General features: G+C 41.3%; 3 protein-coding genes across 3 annotated transcripts; 1 reads left to right on the forward strand and 2 right to left on the reverse strand.

Moving 5' to 3' along the window:
• The first annotated feature begins 702 nt into the window (after positions 1-702).
• Positions 703-9,223, forward strand: MPHOSPH6 (M-phase phosphoprotein 6). Its single transcript, XM_072346435.1, has 5 exons — positions 703-951; positions 3,223-3,335; positions 4,883-4,973; positions 5,977-6,074; positions 6,505-9,223. Exons 1-5 carry the CDS (start codon positions 901-903, stop codon positions 6,644-6,646), a joined length of 495 nt encoding a protein of 164 aa, XP_072202536.1. The 5' UTR covers positions 703-900; the 3' UTR covers positions 6,647-9,223.
• A 2,237-nt stretch (positions 9,224-11,460) lies between these two features.
• Positions 11,461-18,484, reverse strand: LOC140257149 (arylamine N-acetyltransferase, pineal gland isozyme NAT-10). The gene is made up of 2 exons (XM_072346198.1): positions 15,945-18,484; positions 11,461-13,593 (listed from the first exon to the last, which is right to left on the reverse strand). The coding sequence occupies exons 1-2, from the start codon at positions 16,135-16,137 to the stop codon at positions 12,716-12,718; spliced, it is 1,071 nt and encodes a 356-aa protein (XP_072202299.1). The 5' UTR covers positions 16,138-18,484; the 3' UTR covers positions 11,461-12,715.
• On the reverse strand, positions 17,800-18,690 carry LOC140257150 (arylamine N-acetyltransferase, liver isozyme). Its single transcript, XM_072346199.1, has one exon. It carries the CDS (start codon positions 18,688-18,690, stop codon positions 17,800-17,802), a length of 891 nt encoding a protein of 296 aa, XP_072202300.1.
• Between the last annotated feature and the right edge of the window lie 3,543 nt (positions 18,691-22,233).

Raw genomic sequence — 22,233 nt, forward strand, 5'->3', positions numbered from 1 at the left:
TTGACCATAGACGGGAACTTTCCTTCCCAAATTGTCTTTCCGAGCACACTGGCTCATTACAGTTTTGAACACTGAACTCTCATTCATATTACTTTACTGCCTGGTTTATGCGCCGAATGTCAAACCAGGCATCAGAAATCTGATTTATGAGGATATATACAGAAATTGTGGTGCTTGCTGGTTGCTGGGTGTCAGCTGGCAGCTCCTCATCAAAACTTCCCTATCAGGACAGCAGGGCCCAGCCCGGCAGCCTAAAGATGGCATTGCCTAGTGTGAACTCCAAAACCACCCACCCAGGAACAACAGAGCTGTGAAGGTTTTTGCAGTATCCTGAGATTTATTTGCTCTCCTGTTTTAACCATATTTGACTACACAAGTCAAGCAGAAGCCAATGCTTATTATTATTATTTTTTTTAAAGACAGCTGAATAAATCAAGCGGTCTCCAAATGACAATATAAGAAAGATTTTTGTAACCTTTTCCTTTTACAGTTATAAACATCTGAAAATTATGGATAAAACCATAAGCCTACAGCATGCACAAGCACTGATACATACATACATACATACAAACAACCTCGGCTTCCTCTACTACTTCATCACTTCATCCCGATTTACACCCCTGCTCATGAGCGCACTCTCCCCCCACCCCGTTATAAATCGGCTCCATCCAGCTCATCCTTCAAGCACCCGCAATGCGCCCTTCGCCCTCTCCTCCCGCAGCCCCAGGCTATGGGCCGGGCCTCGCAGCCGCGCCTCGCCGCCAGCAGCCGGCCCGGAACGCGGAGGGTGGAGCCGAGCCGCCGCCGCCTCCTCCTGCCTCTCCTCCCCCAACGTGCGCGGCCGCGGCGCTACGCGAGCGTGGGGATCCAGCGCGGCCTACGGGCAGCGCCGCGGCCGCCATGGCTGGGGAGGTGAAAACGAAGCTGTCCAAGAACCTCCTGCGCATGAAGGTAAGGTGCGGGGCGGCAGCTGGGAGGCTTGACGGCCGGTCTGCGGGAACGGGAGGTAAAGGGAAGCCAGGCCGGGCCTGGCTGCGGGGTCGCTGGGAGCGGATGGGGCGGGCCTGGCAGCGCGCTCACGCCGGGCTGCGGTGGCTCTCCGCAGGCTCTTCAGCAACGGGATGCTACAATGAACTGACTCAGAGAGGGTTTGTTTGTTGTGTCCCTTGTCCTTATGTTTCTTGGACCTCCTTTCAGTCCCCCCCCTCCTTCCCATAGACACACGTATGTTGTTGGTGTTCCCTTGGCCAGCCCACCATGCCTGCAGCTGTGCATCTCAGGTCAGGTGGATTTACAGGTTATGAATCTCGTTGTGTAATTCAGTGCCTAATTCAGTAAAGTGCATCCTCCTGTGATGGCTGAGTCTTGATTGCTAGAAAACATCTTGTAAAAGTTGGCTTACCATTAACTTTCTTTTGAAGTGATACCCCGTTATATTCTGATAATCTGGCCAGGCTGGATATGGCTCTGGGCAGCCTGGTCTGGTGGTTGGCAGCCCTGCACACAGCAGGGGGGTTGAAATGAGATGATCATTGTCATCTTTTTCAACCCAGGCCATTCTATGATTCTATGGGTCTCTGTGCTGCCTTGCTTGTTTTACTTAACGTTGTGCATGTTTTCCCTCCGTTCGTGTGGGGCCATATTTTAGACACCTGGATGAAAGATGTTTAGCTGCCACATAGAGTGACAATAGACCCTGATACAGTAAGATGGGGAAATATTAACCACAGTTAGTAGGTGCTGCTAATGAAAGGCTAGAATTCAAGCACAGAGGGAACAAAACACATTCTACCTGCAGTAACCAGCTTAAAAGGGCTGGGTAGGTTTTGAGAAGGTTGTACACAGATCTTGTACTCAGCACTTCCCTTCTGCAGGTCTTGTTGTTGACAGATGCTTTAATAATCTTTTAGCAGTTGCCTCTGCAGGTGTGGATGAGATGGGAGATGCAGAGTGCATGTGCTCACCTCTTGATGTCAAAAGATGGCTCCTGCTTTTAGAATAACAGTCGTGTGATTGTAAACTGGTTTTTGTACTGCTTGATCCACATCCCAGCTCAGCCAAATAGCCACACAATTGCTGGTGTACATACTCTGCATCTACCCACACTGATGTATCTTTAATTTATCCACGTGTGTTTACAGATAAATACAATCACATTTTTTTAATCTATTTATTCCTGTAGTAATCTTTAGGAACATAATCTTTAAAATGTAATGTGAAATGATTATTTAATTGTGTGCTTGTAGCAGAATTTCTCCTGTTGAGGCTTCTGACTGGCTAACCAATCTCCTTGAGCAATATGGTTTTCCACATGATAGATTCCCTCATTTTCCTCAAGCAGATACTGTAATTTTAATTGGAAAGCTTTGACATATTTTGGGTTGACTTGAAAACAGAAGTCAATTTGTTCTTTCATTAAAGATCTTGTGCAAATGAATGCAAATAAAAATATAATGGGAAATGAGACACTAGCACTATGGCTAGTGATGTAGCTTTTATGATGGGGTTTGTTTTATTTTGACTGGGCTTTCTGTAAAGATGAGAAGGTGTGGGTGTTGATGTGATGTATATTGCATTCACGTATCACCTGTGTACTCCAAATAAGCTCAATAATGCAGGGCTTTTGAGGGAGACAAATGTTCTGCGATGGCTTCTTGGGTTCTATCCCCAAGCCAAGTCCACTCTAACCGAACAAAATGTGTCCAAGTCTCTGCTAATGTTCAAGAGACAGATGAGCCCCAGTAGTGTTATCTATCAGCCTGCAGGCTTAGCTAAACACGGAAATGATGCTTCTTATATGAGAGAGGTAAGATTCATTGATATAGGATTCCTCTGTGCTGTTGCACATACAGGTTTGTTTGGGTTGCCGCAAAGCAATTTGTGTACATCAGTGTGTATACACTCTTGCTGCAAATTGTATCAGTGTGAATGGTGCCCTGCTGCCAGGTGCAGTTATTGAGGGGCTTTCTGTAGCCCCAAGGGATCCCAGCTCATAGGGATGTCTTTGTATCCTAGTATGGATGTGGCTGACTGTTGACTTCCAGTGGATGGTTGTGACCCACAGTTGTTTGCTTCTGCTCTGTTCTCCCAAACACAGAGAGGATCACAAAAAGCATGTACTGCTTGTATCGACTGTTAAATAGTATGTAATGGATAATTGTCATGTAATTATTGCCTGCCTGAACACACTCAAAAAGCCTGAAGTTTTCTCTCTCTTTTTAGTTCATGCAAAGGGGTTTGGACTCACAAACTAAAAAACAACTCGATGAAGAGGAAAAGAAGATAATTAGCGACGAACACTGGTACCTTGATTTACCAGACCTAAAGGAGAAAGAGTAAGGCTTCTACTTTTGTACCTCTTATCGCCATTGGATTGTTTTGTAGTGCAAACAGAATCTAATTGTTTTTCTTACCCAGGAGATATTACGAACCAATTAAAATAAGAGAAAAATAGTAGCAGACTGGAAGTACAGCTTTGTTTTGTTTTTTTTCAGAGACATTCTCAAGGTTAAACAATCCAGAGTTTGACCTACTTTCGTTTCTTCAAGCTTTGTTTTCTTTCACTCGCCCTTTCTTCTAGATGCATGTAATTAGTTTCTTTCAGGCGGGGACACGTTCATTCATTGCTGCTTTTTCCCTTCATTGGAAAAAAAGGTTTGAAACTTTGTGCGAGTAACTTGAAATCCAGTCACGTGGTTGGGTCCATTCAGGACAGTTCCATCATCTTGAGCACAGATCACTTCAAATCCTGCTTTTGAAAAAGGAGGGAGAATGGATGAAGCAAAAATAAAGGAGGGCTTAGCTAATAGGGAAGCGAATGTCCGTTCCTGCTGAATAGAAGGGTGCTTTGAGTAGCAAGGGAACTACTTTGAAAATACTTTTGTCCTTTAAAAAGAGAACAAAATTCTTCTATAGGAAAACATATAATTTATAAAAAGCTGTGGTCCAGGAAATTAACTGTAACCGAATCAGGTCATTTATAAGCTATTGTCTGTGGCTGTTAACGTGTATGACAGAGAGATATCTGAGCTTTAGCTGCACCAAGGAAGGTTCAGGTTGCATATTGCCTCTCTAACAATGAGGCTATTGGAAGAGATGGTCTAAAGGAGGTGGGATTCTTCATCTCTGGAAGCCTTTTGAGGACAGGTCAGGTAGACCTGTGCTGTTTGTGGTACATGTTTAGCTAATCCTGCCTTGAGGTAGGAGAATGAGTTTGGTCCCTTCAGCATGATTTTCTGTAGTTGTAGGAGCTTGTTTTAAATGGCAAATGAAGAGATTGAAGGAATGGATGAATATGTGTGAGAGGAAAAGAATGGAACGGTTTGAGAAAGTACTTTTATCCAGTGTATTTATTATGAATGGTTTGGGATCATGTTTCTTTTCTTTCCAGGGTCATTAAAGAAGGGGAAAAAAGAAGGGGGAGTGGGAAAATTTTTCTCTGCTGAACAGAGAATTACACATTTATATCCTGATAGACTCAAATAATACCAGATCTAACATCACAATGAAAAATTCATTAGAAGCTTTTGCTGGTATAGTAATGCCACCTGGAGAGTGATATTTATGTGGTATTTTTATTCTGGCAAAAGCATTAATGTAGGTGGAATCATACCAGCAAAGAGTGCTTTCTGTCAGGAGAGTTAATTTTGCTTGTGGAACTGGCACAGCTTTACTGGCAAACAGTATTCCTTTGCACTCCAAGCTCTTTGTATTGAAAGATTTATCAGAGCAATTAATCTTCAGAAAGTAGTTGATGGTATAAAATACACTTCAGTTTTGTTTATTTGTGTGGGGGAAGACAGCAAATGCTTTTTGCATTTGTTTAATTTGATTATCTTAAAGCACACTGTTTGACAACTGCTGCGTTTGGGCTTTCATGCAGGAGCTATATAATAGAAGAGAGGAGCTTTATGCCATGTGAGGATCTACTTTACGGCAGAATGTCCTTCAAAGGATTCAATCCGGAAATTGAGGTACTATTTAATTGTCTTTTGAGGATTGAAGCTCTCAGGAATGAGGACTTCGGTGTTCACACTCGATGCTGTTTAGCCTTTGCAGCATCATCCTTATATAGGAAAACTGGTTTTGTCCAAAATGCTGATCAGTGCAGCATCTGAGAAACTGGAGCCACTTACCTCCTTGTGTTGGTGGTTAGTAAGTATGTGACTCCTGCAGATTTTCCTTTCTTGAGTTCAGGAGACTTCCATGTGCTGCTCACCAGAAAGATAGCTCACTGTTCCTGCTGCTGTTTAATGCAGAACCCAGTCTTATGAACATTCAACCCTGTTTATTCATCTCTTGTATAAGTAAGAGCTTGAGGTTCCAAAGTAAAAATTCTGGGCAAAGAGGGTCTTTCATTTCTTTCTGGCATGATTCATGCTGATAGAACTCGTGCATACTGAAATAGTTCAGCCGTAACATATTTTATTACTGAAACAAGAAGATGAAAGTACAAAACCAGAGGCATGCAGAAGGCCATGCAAGGTTATTTAATGGGACATTCCTTGAGTTATTTTGAACTTGCTTTCGCTTTGACCAGGCCTATCATTGCTTCACAGTTTTTACTGGTAGTTTATTGTAGATCTTTGCAGATATTTTTCCACTGTAACAAAACTATTTCGAAGACTGGCATCACAATGAAAAAATTAATTAGAATCTAAATCTCTGGTGTCCTGAAGATGCCTGCCGTGCTGTTGAGGATGCTTGAATAGTGCAGCTCACTGAAAAAAAACAAAACTGTCTCTGTGTTGCCTCTATTCTCAAAAACAAATCAAACTCAGCTTAGCAACAAGAAGGCACATTGCCTTTTCTTGTAGCCCTGTGCTATAGCCTAAACAGTGTACTGCAAATGAAGGAAAGCAGTATCAAAACTGATTCCTGCCTTTTATGCATTCTTCCTGGCAGTGACACTATTTCAGCATAGCTGATATTTTTTCAGGGTTGCATGTTTAAGCTGTTTCTTGCTTCATTTTTCAGAAATTAATGGTCCAATTTAACTCTAAGAACAAGAAAGAAGAAATTGAAGAGGATGGTAGAATGGAGGCTGATGTGTCTGATGAAGAAATGGCCAGAAGGTACGTTATTCCTAATCAGTACTGATTATGTCATAAAGTATGTCCTGTGTTATGGAGTTATGTGTGGGAGGAGAAACATAAAAAGCAAACAAAGAAAAAGAAAAACAGTGTTTGATACTTCATAGAACTGATTATTGAAGAATTCTGGTGTTCGTTCAGTAGGATCTCCATAACTTTCAGGGTTAAAAGAAACTTGCCTTTTGACATCCATGTATTCTATGCTAATTCCCCCTTAGCTCCAGATTGCTAAAAATCCTAAACGATCAAAGTGAATAATAATTTAATCTGTGATCACGTCGCACTTGAGCTTCTTAAACTTCCAGTGTTAGGCTTTTTACAATAGTTACATTGCTGATTGCATTTATGATTTCCTGCGTTGAACCTCTCTCTGATTGTAGTAAGAACCGTCGTGTTTTAATTATGTTTACAGGTATGAAACGCTGGTGGGAACAATAGGGAAGAAATTCATGAGAAAAAGAGACCAGCGTGTTCTCCAAGATGAAGATGAAGAGAAGAATAGCAACACGAGACCCATGAAAGCTAGGAAAATGTTCTTAAAACCTCAGGATTAATGTCAGCTGCACAACTGGAGCTAACAGAAATGTTGCCTACCAAATATAGCACCAAGAACTGAAGATTGTTTGGAGTTTTTGCTGTTTTATATAAAGGATAGAATTGTAAATCTGAGTCCGTTCTTGTTGGAATTTCTGCTGTCCACATAACAAGCGTTTTTTGAAGTGGATGTGTATATAATGGATGTCATACATCCTTCCCTCTGTAAGCAGCTTTTGACGTGTGGGATATTAAGCCCACCAGCTGTTTTTAATGTTGTGCATAACTAGGATGAGTGTCAACGTGCAATCAATAGCAACAGTATTTATGTTTTACGATAACATCTAAAATAAGTATTTGCAGTAAAGATGAGCTTTGTCCAATCCAATCCAGTGAGGCAGTCCAGCTTTTGCTGCTATTTTTATTATGAAAATGAAAAAAACACTCAGCAGAAACATAGTTATTTTTTTAACTGCTTGACAAATAAGCTGGGAAAAGAACAGAGACAAAATCCATTTTTTTTTTCTTTTTAATTTAATTTTTTTTTATAAAGCATATTATATTTAAAAATAGGAGTTTAGAGCAAAGCTTTTCCTCCAGCGAGGCGAATATTGGGCAACGTTTCCAGTTTGACACTTGAGCAGATTGTGAGCCTTTTAATTTCTGTCTTCCAAAAGAAGTTTGCTAATCTTATCTCTTTTTTTCCAACCAAAAAATTCCGAACTTATAATTATCTTGGTCTTAACATAGAAGCATAATAACGGCTTCGGAAACATGTTTGGAGAGCTAATAAAAACTGATTTTTGTTGGTCTTTTTTTTTTTTTGGTGGTTAATTATTGTGGTTTAACTAATTTAATGTTAAAAAAAAAACAATTATGCTTAATTCAGTTGGATAGAAGAAATGATCCTGTTTTGTGCTGGCTGCAGATGCCCCCGAATATGGGTTGTCTGAGCTTTTTTTCTGTTCAGTGTGCAACGAAAGCATCTGAAGCAATGCTGGGACCCAAACGTCACTGCCTTTAGTCAGTGCTCTGGGAAACTGAGAAAAGTCAGTGTGGTTTTATCTAAAATTGCAGCAGGTCAATGCATTCTAGCTTTCAAATCAAAGTCATTTTCTCTATTACTTTATTTCCTCATCTAGATGTCTCAATTACTCGTCCCTGGTGATAAGTTTCTGGAGAAAGCTACTATTTAACAGATTCTTCAAGCAGTGACCATCCCAGCATGGACCTGAGGGTTCTTTTTTTTCCCATTATTATTTTTTAAACAGCTCGGTGAAAACAAGACATGAAACTCAATTATATGAAGAAAGTCTCATGTCTGTATTTGTGTGTGTGATATATGAACTGTAATCCGTATATCAGTAGCACCTTGTTAGATATTCAAGATGGATTGCATGTGGAAAGAGAAATACACTTTTAACCTAGTAAGGAAGCCTCATACAGGTGGAAAGTCTGTGATTCATGATCTGGGATAGTTTTTCAGAGCTAATTAAATGCAACCGGTTGAATTACTTAAAATCTGATCATATATTATCACTGGCTGAAAAGAAGTTAATGATGGCGAGACATTTTTCTTCCCATGGAAGATATGTCCTGAGCTAAGAAATGATTTATTGTTGGTCATCACAAGAGAAACTCAATGTATCCCATTATTCTTTCTTGCTTATTAGTAGGAAAATGATTCCCCTCTATGAGAATACGTTTCTTCAATGCAGAGTTTTTGCATAGCTGTGCTGGATAGTTGAGGGAGGTGTCTTCTGGTGAACCATCAGCAGCCATATTCTTCACAACTGCCGTTCCTTGAGGGAAAGTGGAGTTCTCAGTGATATCATGTAAAGGAGTTCTGGGGTAATTTCGTAACTCTCTGTGGCTCAGGTAAACGTTTTATGACATCTTGCTTGGTTGAGTCTGAATGCAGTGTGTTCTGTTGCACTGCACGGTTCTGTTCAGTCTGATGGAGGGTAATTTTGTGCAGCTGAAGTGCCTTCTGCTATACATGGGTCCTTAACGTCATGTCCTGGTGGATGGCTGGGAATGCGAGTGGCAAGGTGTGTGTTTGTGCAGAGCGGACTCTCATCAGCTTCCAAGAAAATCCATGGTTTTGGAGTGTAAGAGGGAGGAAAGGTGGTTCATCTGTGTTCTGAAAATGCTTAACATCAACTATGAAGATTGTAATATGACAGGTTTTAGTTTATTGTCTTCAGATCTGGGTGCTTTGCTCATGTTTAGCTGGTGGATAGGTGAGCTACTGAAATGCCGTGGTATGACCAACTGCTCACTTTTAGCATAATCAGCTCTTATCTATGAGGAGTTTCTATAATGCAATGTTAAAAGCAGCATTCATGGTATGTTACTATAAACAAGGCAGAATTCAAAACCTGCCCAGTCTTACTTTCTAAAGGTGCCTGTGTCCAAAGTTACCAGCAGGCGTTTAGAATTACGATAGGATCCTCAGAAATATCCATCTGTATTTCCAACTTTATAAATAGAAATGCATGTGGTGTTTGGGTTTTTTGTCAAAGTCAGACCTCCAGCTTCGTAGCCAAGGTAGGAACATTGTGCTGTATAAAATTCCTATTTGAATTACTCTTGACAGAGATGCAAGTGTAGCAGTGAAATATTCATACTGCAAGCCTACATTAATTCAAGCTTTCTTGGCTCTGAAACGGTCTCAAATGCCAATCCATTTTCATGAACATCTTCCTAAGCTGTAGAATTTTAAAGCCCACGTGGTCGTGTTTCTAAATGAAAAGCAGAGACCTTTGAGATCTAAAGGAAGTTGGGTAAGTAGCATTTTTGTTCAAATACATTAAAAAAAAAAAACAACAAAATTCAGAGAGTTATCAGACATGAGAAGTGTTTGTGCCTGTTGTACTAAGGTACCTATTAGGGTGAACAAGTAAAGTGTGTTGTAGTTCATGCCTGCTGACAGCTCACTGCGTTAAGTTTGAACACACGTCTTGACGGGTGGAATTTTTGTCCCTCTTTTGACAGTCAGTGTTGGAAATGTGGGATTTGAACAACTTCATCTTTTTTTTTTTGCTGATGCTTCTTCTTTTGCTGCTTTTATTCTACTTGGAATTGGATCTTAAAAACTACAGGACCGGAGCGTAACTGCAGTGAGACATCCTGAATCTTCCCTTTAGTAATGCATGAGCTGCTTAAACTTTGACTCTTTGGAGGGGGAGGAGGATGGGCAGTGGTGCCATGGAGTTTGAACTGTGTTTCTTCCGTTATGTGTCTTGTTTTCTAATAAGATTCTCCATTATACAATTGCGGATGGCTGTCGTTGCCATTGGGCATTTTGTGTGTGTAATGGGCAGCTGGGCTGGGATTCTGGGAGCTGCTCCAGAATTCAGACTTAAAAAGAAATTGTCTCATCTCTCTGTTAATTGGAATGCTATACTTGTAGATTTTATTTGGAATTATAAAAGTGGGGGGGGAGGGAGCAGGCAGGGGATTCTACACATTTGTTCTTCATGTGAACAACAATCTGCAATGAAAACTGCACAGTAGCTTAGGCTCTCATTAAACCTTAAAGAGAGATTGTTAATAAGGTATAGTGATGGCGAAGGATGTCAGAGTGCCTTGCAGCTGTGTGATTCTGTGTTTCCCTACTGCATGTGAATGCGAGCTTCTCTGAGAGCTGATGCTTTAATTACTTGTTTGGTTCGTTTCTTTTTGGTGTAGGAGAGTGTCCGTCCTTTACAGTAATGCCTTGCTAGTGAAACTGCAGCAGGAGGCCTCTGGGGTTGTTTAGTTTCATTTGTTTTTGCACCGTTCTCATCTCAAACCTTTGAGACATTTTTGGGTCTGACATTCACGCCCCAATAACTTCAGGCTTTTCGTCAGCTTATCAGGAGCTTTAGTTAAACTGTGGCGCTGTTCCTGTACGTGTTGACTTTTCTTTATGTGTTTTGATGCTGCATGGTGAGGACCCGGTTATACTTGTCACGTGGAAAAGAACAACCCATCTCAGTGAGTTGTTATCAACAGGCGGAGTCAGAGAAAGGGTTGGAGCTTCAGTCATTGTCTGTCCCATAAATCTGAAGTAAGAACATAATACTTGAAAGGGGCACCTGTGTTGAATCTCATCTTTACAGGCATGGTTAAAGTATGAGTCTATAGTGCTCGGTTTGAGGAAGCCTTTCGCATCACAACCTGAGCAATTACCTGGGAGCAATAGCAGGAACATCTCTAGAGAAATACAGGCAGAATAACTAGCCTGTAAATGGTTGCCCTCAAGACAAGAGGCAGCAGCACCAGAGAACAGCTGTAGTTCACTGCACAGAGGAATATGGTTTTGTGACCTAGGTTGAATGCAGATGGGATGTTCTGACAGCCAAAATGGAGGCGGTAAGTGTTCTGTAACTCAGAATGTTCCTTGGGGTCTTGAGGAACAGCTTGTTGTGATCAATCACTTAGAAAGGAGTAAAAACCCTTAATGAGACCTTGGTATGATGTAGTAGTAAGAACACAAATTACAGAACAAAGTCTTTAGTTCCATTGTTCATAGAAAAACAGTGTAAACCTCGGTAAGATCTTTCAGTGTCTCCTATCGCTTCCTCCTTGGTCCTTATTTCTCTGTCCCTGAACAGGCAGAACTGCCACTATGGCCAATGGACAGGGAGGAGCCAGCCCAGCACAGGACGTGGTAGGGAATCTCCTCTTCAACCTGCCAGCTTTACAGAAGCCTGTCAGATTTTGGTATTGTCCTGTTTGCTTCAAAGAATCTGTGGTGGGTGGTTTTGACCAGCACGACTGTGCAGACCTTGTTTATTTAGCTAATAGTGCATGCGAGAGTCACGCAGTAATTGGAGGAGGCTCTATTTACAGCAGTTCTTCATTTTTGTTTTCCTTTATTATCACGCAAAGGAGAAAAAGTGTTTTCCAGTGTTGCTGCTGATCTCATGCTCTTGAGAGCATTTTTGCTTTCCCAGTGGTTTTCTTGGTCAGGCTTTTTGCAGAAAAGCATGATGGGGGGAGTTATTTTTAATGGGGATATGCAATTGTGAAATACTTCTTAAAGAAAGGAGTTTCTTCATGTTTGGTTGGGTTCATGGTGGTTTGTTTTATTCTTCAATTGAATACAGGTGACAAAACTAACTTGTGACAATGGAGAGCTTATGCTAAGCATTAGTTATTTGGGATAGCATGTGGACTCCCATATTTGCTATACATAAAAAAGCAGGGTAGATTTAAGGCTATAGCAGGGTTAGCTTCATTGTTCTACTTGTGTTGTACAAATAATTTACACTACTGGAAACACGAAATTTCTACCCCATTTAAGGTAGAAGTAAATCTAAGCTAGATGAGACATCTAAGCACCACTCAACCCGTTACAGGATGATTATTTATCAGAAGCAAAGCTTGTAGGTATCTCCTTAGAACCCATCAGACACAATAATGCTGCAGTATGTACAGTTTGCATCAAAGGAAAAATACCTACGTACCAAAAATTACCTTGGGCAGTTTACTTCAGTAATGACAGAAGGGATGCACATGATGATAATTTTCGTTTTGTACTGTGTTTTCATCTAAGGATGATGGTGAAAGAATTATACCTCCTAATGTTGCTTTCAAAGATGACAATATTGTTCAACCTATATTAAAGGTAATGAGATGAGCAGTGAGTGGTTAGATCTAGTGAAAAATGAAGTTTTAAATGCATACTTCATTGTCTAAAAGCTCACAGATGATTTTTTTTTCCTATAATGGCCATAGAAAATGTGTTGGCAGCATATCACAGTTAATAATCCTTACTCCAATTTATGTGCTATAGGCACTCCAAAATTACTCTGAGATATTTCTTACCCAAGTTTATAACCAGATTCAAATCAGTCTCTACATTTGTGCCAAAAAATTGAACCGCAGTCATCTCACAGAAAATAATTCTATCTACCTGACAGATGAGTCTTAAATCCCTGATTTTCTCCTTTCTCCAGAGTGAAATTCACTTTAATCTGGTATTAATGTATTTTTTCCTCCAGTCGCCTGCAAGGGAATCCCATAATCTTGCAGTAGTGATTGCACTGACATGGAAGATTCTGTATGCATGAAGCATTACCATGGGTTTTTCCAGTCATCTAGATTGTATAAAATCCTTTGACGTTAATTGGGACAAGCTTTCTCTCTAGGGTGATGTTGAATTTATCTCTCAGTGTGTCCTCCACCTCCTCATCCTTAAGGGTTTTAAACTCCACCAGATCCATGTTTTCCTTGTAATTGTATTTGGTCTCAGTGAGCGTCCACCCGATGAGCGCTCGGAAGCCTTCGGTGGTCTGAAGGGTGCAGATGGACTTCTTCGTAAAGAGGGAATCTGGAGACGTCTGAAGGTACGTGCACTGAAAACAGAAATCTTCCACTGCCCGTGGCTCCAGACTGAACATATACACTTTCCGACAGTCTTTTTTCTCTAGAAGATCAGAATTAGAGAAATTTTGATTGGGGATATATTGTTTCCGTCTCATTTTCTCGAGGTACCAGATGTCATTCTTTTCTGTGAAACGAAAGATGCCAGGAGCCTGGGGCTGGTCTTTCCCTGATACAAGCTCCATTGGTTGCCACATTTGGTAGGATACACCAAAACCCGCATCAACAATGTAGGCTTTTCCCTCGATAACTACCTTCACTAGGAGGTGGGTCATGATGGTGGCATATGCATTCTCATGTGGGTTGAACACGTATGCTCCCAAAAAGCTGGTGTCATACCCCAGGCACTTCAGGACCCAACCTAACAGCTGGTTATTTTCCATGCACCAACCACCGCGCTTCTTGTGCACAATTTTGTTATAAACATGCTCCAGCTCCAAAGTAATTTTCTCCCCACAATGGATGCTGAGGTTTTCAAATGGAACGGCACGGATGTGGTGCTGGAATATATCAGTCAAGGTTTCCAAATCTTGATTTTCAAGGGAACCTCTATACCCAGTTCTTGCAAAATACTCTTCAAGATTCATGTCTCCTGTGAAGGAAGGAAATGTGTTTTAGTTTTGTTTCTTTACATCAGTGATTTATGATGCTGTGAAGAACTGCCCAGGCTGCTGCCTGCAAAGATGCATTAATCTACCGAACCTCATCAGAGCAGTTTTTAAAGGTAACAAATGCTCTCATCAAACAGTTCCCAGGGGTCAGAAGAGCAGTGCACGTGGGGCTTTATTTTTTGTCCTGGAGACATCCCTATGGCAAACAAGTGATGCAATTGCAGTTTGATACACAGTGGCTGCAAAATGGGGATTTGACGTCTTTGCATTGTAAGGGCAGGGTTAAGAAGAAATGCAGGATCACGTTAGGGAGTGTTCAGTATGTTTCATGAGAAACAGCCTAACTGCTGAATGAAATGAGTGCCAGTAGGGGAAGTAGTGTTGTCTGACAGTTGGAGGGCAAATAATTTGAGCCAGGATTCACATGTTCTTTTCACGAGCCTGCCACTACTCTGTGATCAAAAAAGAAATGAATGGCTCATTCTCTACGTGTCTCTTTTCACCACCTACAAAAAGTGAAAATGATACTCCCTGCACGTTTTGTAAAGTGTCAAGTTTTATTCAGGTAGTTGTATCTGGGGAAAAAAAAAAAACCTCTTGACCTTTTCAAGAGGCACAAACCACTGAGTCTCTGCTCTGCTCTGAGTGTTGCACAGACTCATTCTGGTGTAAGAATAACGAACCTGAATGGAGGCGAGCGACCTAAAATACAAGGAGCACATCTCTAGTTCCTGCTGCGCCCCACGGGGGCACTTTGAAAGTGGGCAGTGAGTGGCTTAAAGCTCTTTCCTAAAACTTGATTTATTTTTGCAAAGGAGACATAACAGAGTTATGTTCAGCACATCTCTGGTCTGTCCTTCCTCTAGCTGATCCCACCTCCTGGTCTGGCTTCATATGACTCTTCATGAACTAGACTGCTGGATGAGGAGCTATACAACATAGTTTCTGCCCTCTGATACTATGAAAAGTCACGCACACCAATCTGGCTTTCACAGTCTACTGGCTGTCATTATGGGCTGGGACCTGTGGATGTCTGGTGAGATACTGCTTGTAAAAAATACTGTAGATTGTCTGCTTGGACATGGAGCTGGAGATAAAAGGCTTTGAAAGCTTGAACCTTTACAAAGAAAATCCTACATTTCAGCAGAGTTAGTGCAAATATTTCGCTTCTTGACAGCCTGCAAAGCTGGTTGGAAATCTTTTGTGAGTGCAGTAAGCTGAGGTTTAGACACTTAATATTAGCGACTTGGGAAGTCTATTGTATTCAGATAAATGCAGCACTGAACCATTGAATGTTTACTGCACGCTAGAATTTCTCAAGGTGGTTTTTAGTGACAGGTTTATGATGTGCATATGGATGTTATAGAAGCAGCTGTCCAAAGTGAATGGAGAGCCTCATCAAAAGCTGCATGTTATCATCTACAGAAGGGAATTTAACTTCCAGTGATATGGAAGTGTATTGCTGGAGGATATTCCAGTGTAATGTTTGTTCAGTAGAACACAAAGTTCTGGCACTTATTTATTTGACTTGCATAATCCAAGTCTATCTGATCCTACCTAGTCAGATTAAATGTTAAGGAGATCACACCAGCATAAAGTTGGTTCTTGAGTTTATCTCATTGGTAATTTCTGTCTGCAGTTCCCTAATACTGTACTGATTTATGTTAGATCTTAACCATAGGAGTTATAAAAACCTAGATTTTAAACAGGTAATTCTATAAATGTGAGCAAAAATACTTCCAAGGACTACTTCTAAATGTGCAAATGAAGGTCTTCAAGCAAAAGATGTACCTTACTTACTAAGATTATGCACGTTATCAGCAATTTCACTGTTAAAATACGTATTTATCTGTCTAATTTTATCCTCACACAGCAGCACACAGGCTTTCTGAGGTAGGCAAAACACAGCCTGTAATTTCACTTAAAAATAATAATTAAGAAAAGATAAAAAATTAAAGAACTGTGATTTTATTTGCAAAAAGAAGGATCTACTGATTATTGAATGGCTTCTTTTCTCCCTTTTGCATGTGCAATATTCTTAAACGTCATTAGAAATGTAGGAGTTAACTTTTAAGAAAAGACTGTCTTTCTATCTATTACTCTTACCTGAAGTTTCTCTTGTAGGCGTGTGAATGTCCTGAAGAGCAGCAAGACAGAAGGATTGAGATCTTGTTATTATTTTGCCCTCTCTAAGCAGCCAGTATTTTAGTTTGAAGTTCTTTAAATATCTATGCTAAGGAGAATTTTGCTTACGTGATTCCCAGCGACTTTTACCATCATAAAGAAGGCATTTATTTGGTTTGTCTGTTAGTTTTGAGGAAAATTAGCTTACCTCTTAAAATAACCTTCTTCGTTGATGTTTGCAGCTTCTGGGCTGGTAATTGCTGGTGCAGCAGCCTGGAGAGCCAGCAGTGGATCCAAGCTGTGGGGGCTGCCTTTAAGCTCTGCAGTCCCTCACTTCTGGATCTTAAGTTCCAAGGAAGGGCAGAGTCCACCAAAACTGAATGCACATGTTTGGACTTCATTCATCCATGAGCAAATTAAACTTTGTTTCTTCTCCATGAGTAGAAGTTTATGTTTTCCTCTGGTTAAGACCAGCTTGAACTTGTTCTCCATGTAATGTAATTTCTGTAGGTATTCACAAATGGTTCTGCACTATTTCCTGGCAAAGGAGCAATTTGTGGAGCGTTGCCTTCTGCTTCCTTCTGGAGTTGCTGAGGTGTTGCAGGCTGTTTTCCCATGATCCATGCACATACAGAACGATCCATCTTTGCAGATGAAGAACCTTTTTGATCCCTTCTAAGTTTCCACTGCAGCAGGTAGTTACTTGGGAGCTGCCATGTATAACAAATACCGTGACAAATATTTAATGCACTTCCCCTCCCAAACTTGGCTGTCTGTACCTTTGTGACATTACGTAGCTGTTTGTGATTCTCTCTTCCTTGTCCAGCATGTCCCCTTCATTGGATGGAAGTGGAAAGATGGTGATCACCTTTTGGGAAAGACAAAGACCGTGTTGGGCTGTATCTGTGACAGAACCTGAGCTTTAGGCACACACTGCCCCATCAGTCAGTGTGGCTGAGGACCAGCGTTCTTAAGTCACCCTCATTCATTGCTCATCGTGTTCAGCACCTGCCATGAGACTCAGCATCAAAAGGTAAAAGGCCATCATGTTGCATTCAGCATGCTGCGACGGCACAGTGCTGGCATGTTTGAACTTCCCAGCATTCTTCACTTTTCCAGGGTCTTGTCTTTAATGTCGTTTTTGTGCAGAATACTATTGATAATAAAGAGAAAGCAGCGTAGCTTATTGTTGTGTCTGTTTGATGTCAGAGGAAAGCGAGGCCCCAGATGTTTACTTTGTTTTTCAAAGGTTGATCTAATATTGTTTCCATTTCTGATACTAGTCATCTGATTTTTCTTAAGAACTGTTGAAGACTCAACTTCTACTGATTTTATTTCAATTCCAGAGAAATCACACTGAAAGGAGCTAAAATTGAATGCACAGAATTTGGAGGGGTTTCCTGTTTGTTTTAAGTTCCCTTACATAAATAGCTCATTTCAAGCCAATATCAGGTAAGGGAATAGGACTTGAGTCTCTCAACTCACTTCATCAGCAACTAATCAGCACCTAAAAGGGTGGTTGTTTGGAGGGAGTCTTAACCTTTTTATTTTTCCTTTATGAAATCTTTGATGGCCAAATCCAGCTCAAGTCTCTGTTTCAGACTGCTGAAAGAACTGAATAATTTGCAAAAAATGTGTTGAGGAGGAGATTGCAAATAATACAAAAAAAACCCCAACATTAGAGCATTATAGATCTTCTGTGTAAAATGGTAATACAGCTTTTCCTCCCAGATAATTTTGGTCTCATTTTATACTTCAGATTTTTTTAGTTTGGTTCTTTTTTGCAGCAGCAAATGAGATGCAGAGAGTTAAAACAAAATTTAAGGGAGACAAAATACAATTTCCACATGGGAAGATTAAAGGAAAGAAGAGATTTTAGTTTCTAAAGAAGTGTAAGAAAAAACACAAAATCAGTATAGGCAGTTAACTAACAATATACTTGAATTTACCAAGCTTTCTGTTCATCTAATTAGCTGACTTTTTAGAACACATTAATACTATTAATGTTAGTTTTAGATGTTTCAATATTGGATATTTAAAGACTCGTTTAGCTGTGTTGCGAATTATATGCTATCCACCAGATTAGGTGGCAAGCCACGAACATTTACTGGTACCAATTTGTTCTCTAACACTATGTTGAATTTGTCTTTCAGTGTCTTCTCCACCTCTTCATCTGTGAGTGTTGTGGTCTGCAGCAGGTCTGTGTCCTCCTTGTACTTGTACTTCATGTCAGAGAACGTCCATCCAACTAAGGCATAAAACCCTTCAGTGGTCTGGAGGCTGCAGATTGACTTCTTCTGAAGTATGGTATCTGGACACACTTGTAGGTATGTGTTTAGCTCCTGGAAGTCATCTATATGCTTCGGCTCAAGAGTGAATGAATATAGTTTTCTGATATTGCCCATTTCTGGAGTATCAGTGAGAGGAATGCTTCCCTCTGGAACATAATGTTTCCTCTTGACTTTCTCCAAGTACCAGATGCCGTTATCTTCTGTGAAGCGGAAGATGCCAGGAATCTGGGGTTGATCCTTCCCAGAAATCAGCAACATTGGCAGCCACGTTTGGTAGGGACCACCACCAAAACCAGCATCTACTATGTAGGAACTCCCCTTGATCACAACCTTCAGTAGGATGTGATTTATTTGATCGGTGTACGCCTTCTTTGCTGGATCATAACTATTTCCTCCAAGCACGCAGACGTCATACCCCATTTCTTGCAAAGCCCAAAATAAAAGGTAGTTTGTTTCCATGCACCATCCACCACGCTTCTTTTTCACGATTTTATTGTAAGTAGATTGCAAATCCAGGTCGATGGTCTCTCCGCAGTGCATGCTGAGGTTTTCAAAAGGAATCGCCTGGATGTGATGCTGGAAGATGGCTGTTAGGGTTTGCAAGTCTGCATCCTTATGGGAGCCATCAAAAGAAATTCTTGAGAAATACTCTTGAATGTTCATTTTACCTGTGTGAGCAGGAAAATAGCCGGTTACTGTTGTGCAGCTCTCAGGGGGTTCCCTCCTGTTTCTGTAGCACAGGTTAACCAGCCTGCTAATGTATCTAAGGCTTTCAAATCCCAAGATCTGAAAGACACCTGTGTCTTTGGTGGGAGATGAGTACAGGCCAGAGCTGCTTCTGTCATCTATATTTCTTTAAAAAAAAGAGACGAGAAAAGGAGCAGGTAACAGTAAAGCTTTATCACTCAGAAACTGTTTTCATCACAGTTGGGTGTCTCTGCTATAGGAACACATGGCACAACAGAATCTTTGGCCCCGGGTGAACGTCCACGTGACAAAAACTTTAGGAAACTGGCAAACGAGGTTTGCAAACAAGCTGTTAGCCTGCACCAGTGTAAGTCACAGCAATGTTTTGCTATTGCTTTTGCTGTAACAGTTAAGTAACTCTTTATCACACAGGTAATTTAACAGGGAACCTTTGCATTCATGGCTTCAGCTAACCGGGATTAACTTCTCAGTGTGTCACTGTTTCAGACAAGCTTCCATGTGAAGTGGATTGTTGTTTTCTTAATCTCTTTAGTTTCCCTGCGGAGTTCAGGCAGAGCTTTGACTCCGTCTGTTGAAAAGGAGGGATTGTTAACTTTCCTAACCTAACAGCCAGGAGAACTGATGATTATTTCAAATACCTTCACAATGTGTCCAGTGGCTTTTGGTTTCTTCTGTTATCTTTTACGAGCCAATGAATTCAGCTCAAATTATTGCATGTATTTTGTGTCTTTGTGTCTCTCATCCCCTTTCTCTTTTTGTTAGCAGGAAGAGACCATAATTTGTATTGGCTGCATGGCAGAGATGCAAAAGGTTCCCTATAACACTTTTAATCCACTGACTGATTTGGTGTCTGTAGGGATTTGTTTTGCCTTAAATTTAGACTTCATTTGACTTCTTTTCCATTCCAAATATGTTTTTGTTTGTCTGTTTGTTTTCCCCACAGAATGATTTATAATCTGCAAAGGACTGTATGAAGTTCCAAGAAGGTCTGATAAGTTTTTTTCCTCCTTGAAATCACTCATACGTTCCCTGGGAAGGTTTTCCAACAATCCTTTGACACAGATGACACAGGAGAGATTATTTCCCAGCAACTATCCTCAGTTTTGGTCCACCTGCTCTCCCAGAAGTGACCGGCAGTTCGATCCAATTTCTGAGAGTGCTGGGAGCTTTTGAAAATCCCACCTTGAACACGTAAGTAAAACTGCCCTTGAGCTGGAAGGTGAGTGCATCAGACGACCTTGTCTCTAGACCTCGACCCCAGCTTTAAAGCCATCAACAGAACACATTTAACGTAGCTGTATTTCTGCTGATTTGCGCTAGTAGCAAGATTAAGACTGTGCGACACAGGAAAATACAATAAAGCAGAGTACTATCACAAGGAGGGAATAACAAATAAACATTTGAGCTTCAGAAGGACCCAAGGAGGCTACATGAAAAAAGTGTATTTGATACTGCATTTTATGTGTTCTGTTCTTTTTTGTGTTTTTTTTTTTTTTTTCCATCTCTTTTTAGGACAAGAGCACTCATCTCTGGCAGAATCTCCTAGGAAACACTGATTGTACAGAGCCATGCCACCAAACAGATGCAGATGTGCATGCTGCCAAGCTCACACTGTGGGTTTTCTGCCTCGTTTTTTTCTCTGCTCCCATTTCCAGCAATTCTGCATAGCCAGATAGAAGCATCTCCTTCTTATGATGGTGTCAAGCTACACTTCTGGGCCCAGGAGGAGCAAAGTGAGTCCCTTAATCTGGTGAATCTCATAAAGTTGACAGTGGTTTTCAAGTAAGTGCCCATCCATCCCCGTTATGAGCCAAAGCCCTGGTGATCTCCATGCAGCCCATCTCCAGTGTTGGGATCCCTGTGGTGTATGAGCCTTTGGGAGCCTCCGTGGGGCACAGGCAGGGGGGCTTGGGAAACTCATAGCAAAAAGCTTGTGCCATGGTTTCCTCTGCTCCGAACCTCATCAATTTAACAATTGTGTAATAGAGATGAATATCTATTAGTACTGAAATGTTTATGTAGGATAAGACTGCAGCATGAAAACGTCAGTGTTAGGGAATGTGGGCAGGTAGCAGCCATGTAAACCACTGTTTGCTCTCACAGCTTCCTGGAGGCAGATCTTATCTGTATGACACCACTGCCCACCACAGCGGGGCTGTAACAGTGCAAACCCTTGCCCAGGGAATGGTTTGCATCCAAAACCAGAACAACTCTTCCCTGCTAGAATTCAAGAGAGACTTCCAAGGTAAGATCCTCTTGCACATGCCTATACAATTTACTTGATTTTAAGCTGAATCGCAAGATGGGAGCAGGCTTTTTCATACACCCTGGCTCAGCATAAAATGAGTTCATTTTGAGCACTTGATCTTTGTACTTTGACAATGGCCTTGCAATGCTACACACACTGTAAATCTTCATGTGGCTGTAATTCACACTTTGCTAATATGCCTGCAGGGCAAAACACACACTATGTAGATGCATAGGGGTGGCAGAAGGCTTGTCCACAGCTACATGCAGAAGTGAGAGCTCAGACACATGGGTGCTTACCTCTGCATGTGGAGTTGCGGGCTGGCTGGCTGCTAAGTCCTAGGAATGTTTGCAATGGGAGCTGCTGCCCTTAAAGATGGAGGTTGCTTTTTGCTGCCTGGCAGGGACAGCATTCTCCTCCAGCAGAACCAGGACAGGAAGGCAGATTAGTTTCTTTTTTATAATACTGTACACTCTTTTTTTTTTTTTTATAATACTGTATGTTCTTATTGTTTGATTTTCTTTTCCTTTTTTTGGCATAAGCACAGAAAGCCCTGCCGTGCAATTAACTGCAATAGGTGCTATAGGAAGAGCCAGAAAGTGATGCATTCCCAGATTGCTTATAATATCATGTAGGCTTAAACCTCCCAAATTACTGATTGAGAGCCAAAAGTCCTCCAGGCACACAAGGCAGAGATCCGTTACAGGTAGCATGAGCATGTTTTGCAAGTGGCTGTCGCCCCATTTGCAATCCCCATCACCCCTGTGCTTCAGTCTTTGGAGCACCCATGCCAAAGCAGGAAAGCAAGAGTGCAATATTTGATACATCAGTGACACTGACATGTGCAGGATCCCTGCAGGAAGTGATTTAGGACTGAGAGCTTATAAGCCAAGCTGAGCAAATCACTGACCTGTACACAGGAGGTGGCAGCAGTAGGATTAATCACGGTTGGCTCTGGCTCTAAAGCAGCAGGGCCAGATGTGCAAAAGCAGTCAGCCCTCCGAGACCTGGAAGCCCTGTACTTCCTATGTGAGGTGCTTGTGAAGCCTGCTAGGCCTTTAAGGCTTTGCCTCTGATAAGGCAAAAAGCAACCAACTGAAATCTGAGCTGATAAGTTTCTTTTTTTTCCCCTCCCAATAGAACTGCATGTGATTTGTTAGGCTGGCCGTGCTGAGCTGGGCCAGCAGGTAGCAGCCAGGGCATGGACCTCTGGAGCTGAGTCAGCTGAAAGAACAGCACTTTTTCCTCTG

Source organism: Excalfactoria chinensis, chromosome 11, assembly GCF_039878825.1.
Source record: "Excalfactoria chinensis isolate bCotChi1 chromosome 11, bCotChi1.hap2, whole genome shotgun sequence".
NCBI classification, from domain to species: Eukaryota; Metazoa; Chordata; class Aves; order Galliformes; family Phasianidae; genus Excalfactoria; species Excalfactoria chinensis.

What these genes read in the sequence shown, in the direction of transcription:
- LOC140257150 (XM_072346199.1), bottom strand. Translation starts at nt 18,690, where the DNA reads ATGAACATTCAAGAGTATTTCTCAAGAATTTCTTTTGATGGCTCCCAT.
- LOC140257149 (XM_072346198.1), bottom strand. Translation starts at nt 16,137, where the DNA reads ATGAAGTCCAAACATGTGCATTCAGTTTTGGTGGACTCTGCCCTTCCT. An exon ending in GAAGAAGGTTATTTTAAGAG is followed by an intron (nt 13,594 to 15,944) that starts GTAAGCTAATTT and finishes CTTCCTTCACAG; the next exon opens with GAGACATGAATCTTGAAGAG.
- MPHOSPH6 (XM_072346435.1), top strand. Translation starts at nt 901, where the DNA reads ATGGCTGGGGAGGTGAAAACGAAGCTGTCCAAGAACCTCCTGCGCATG. An exon ending in AGAACCTCCTGCGCATGAAG is followed by an intron (nt 952 to 3,222) that starts GTAAGGTGCGGG and finishes CTCTCTTTTTAG; the next exon opens with TTCATGCAAAGGGGTTTGGA. An exon ending in GATGAAGAAATGGCCAGAAG is followed by an intron (nt 6,075 to 6,504) that starts GTACGTTATTCC and finishes TTATGTTTACAG; the next exon opens with GTATGAAACGCTGGTGGGAA.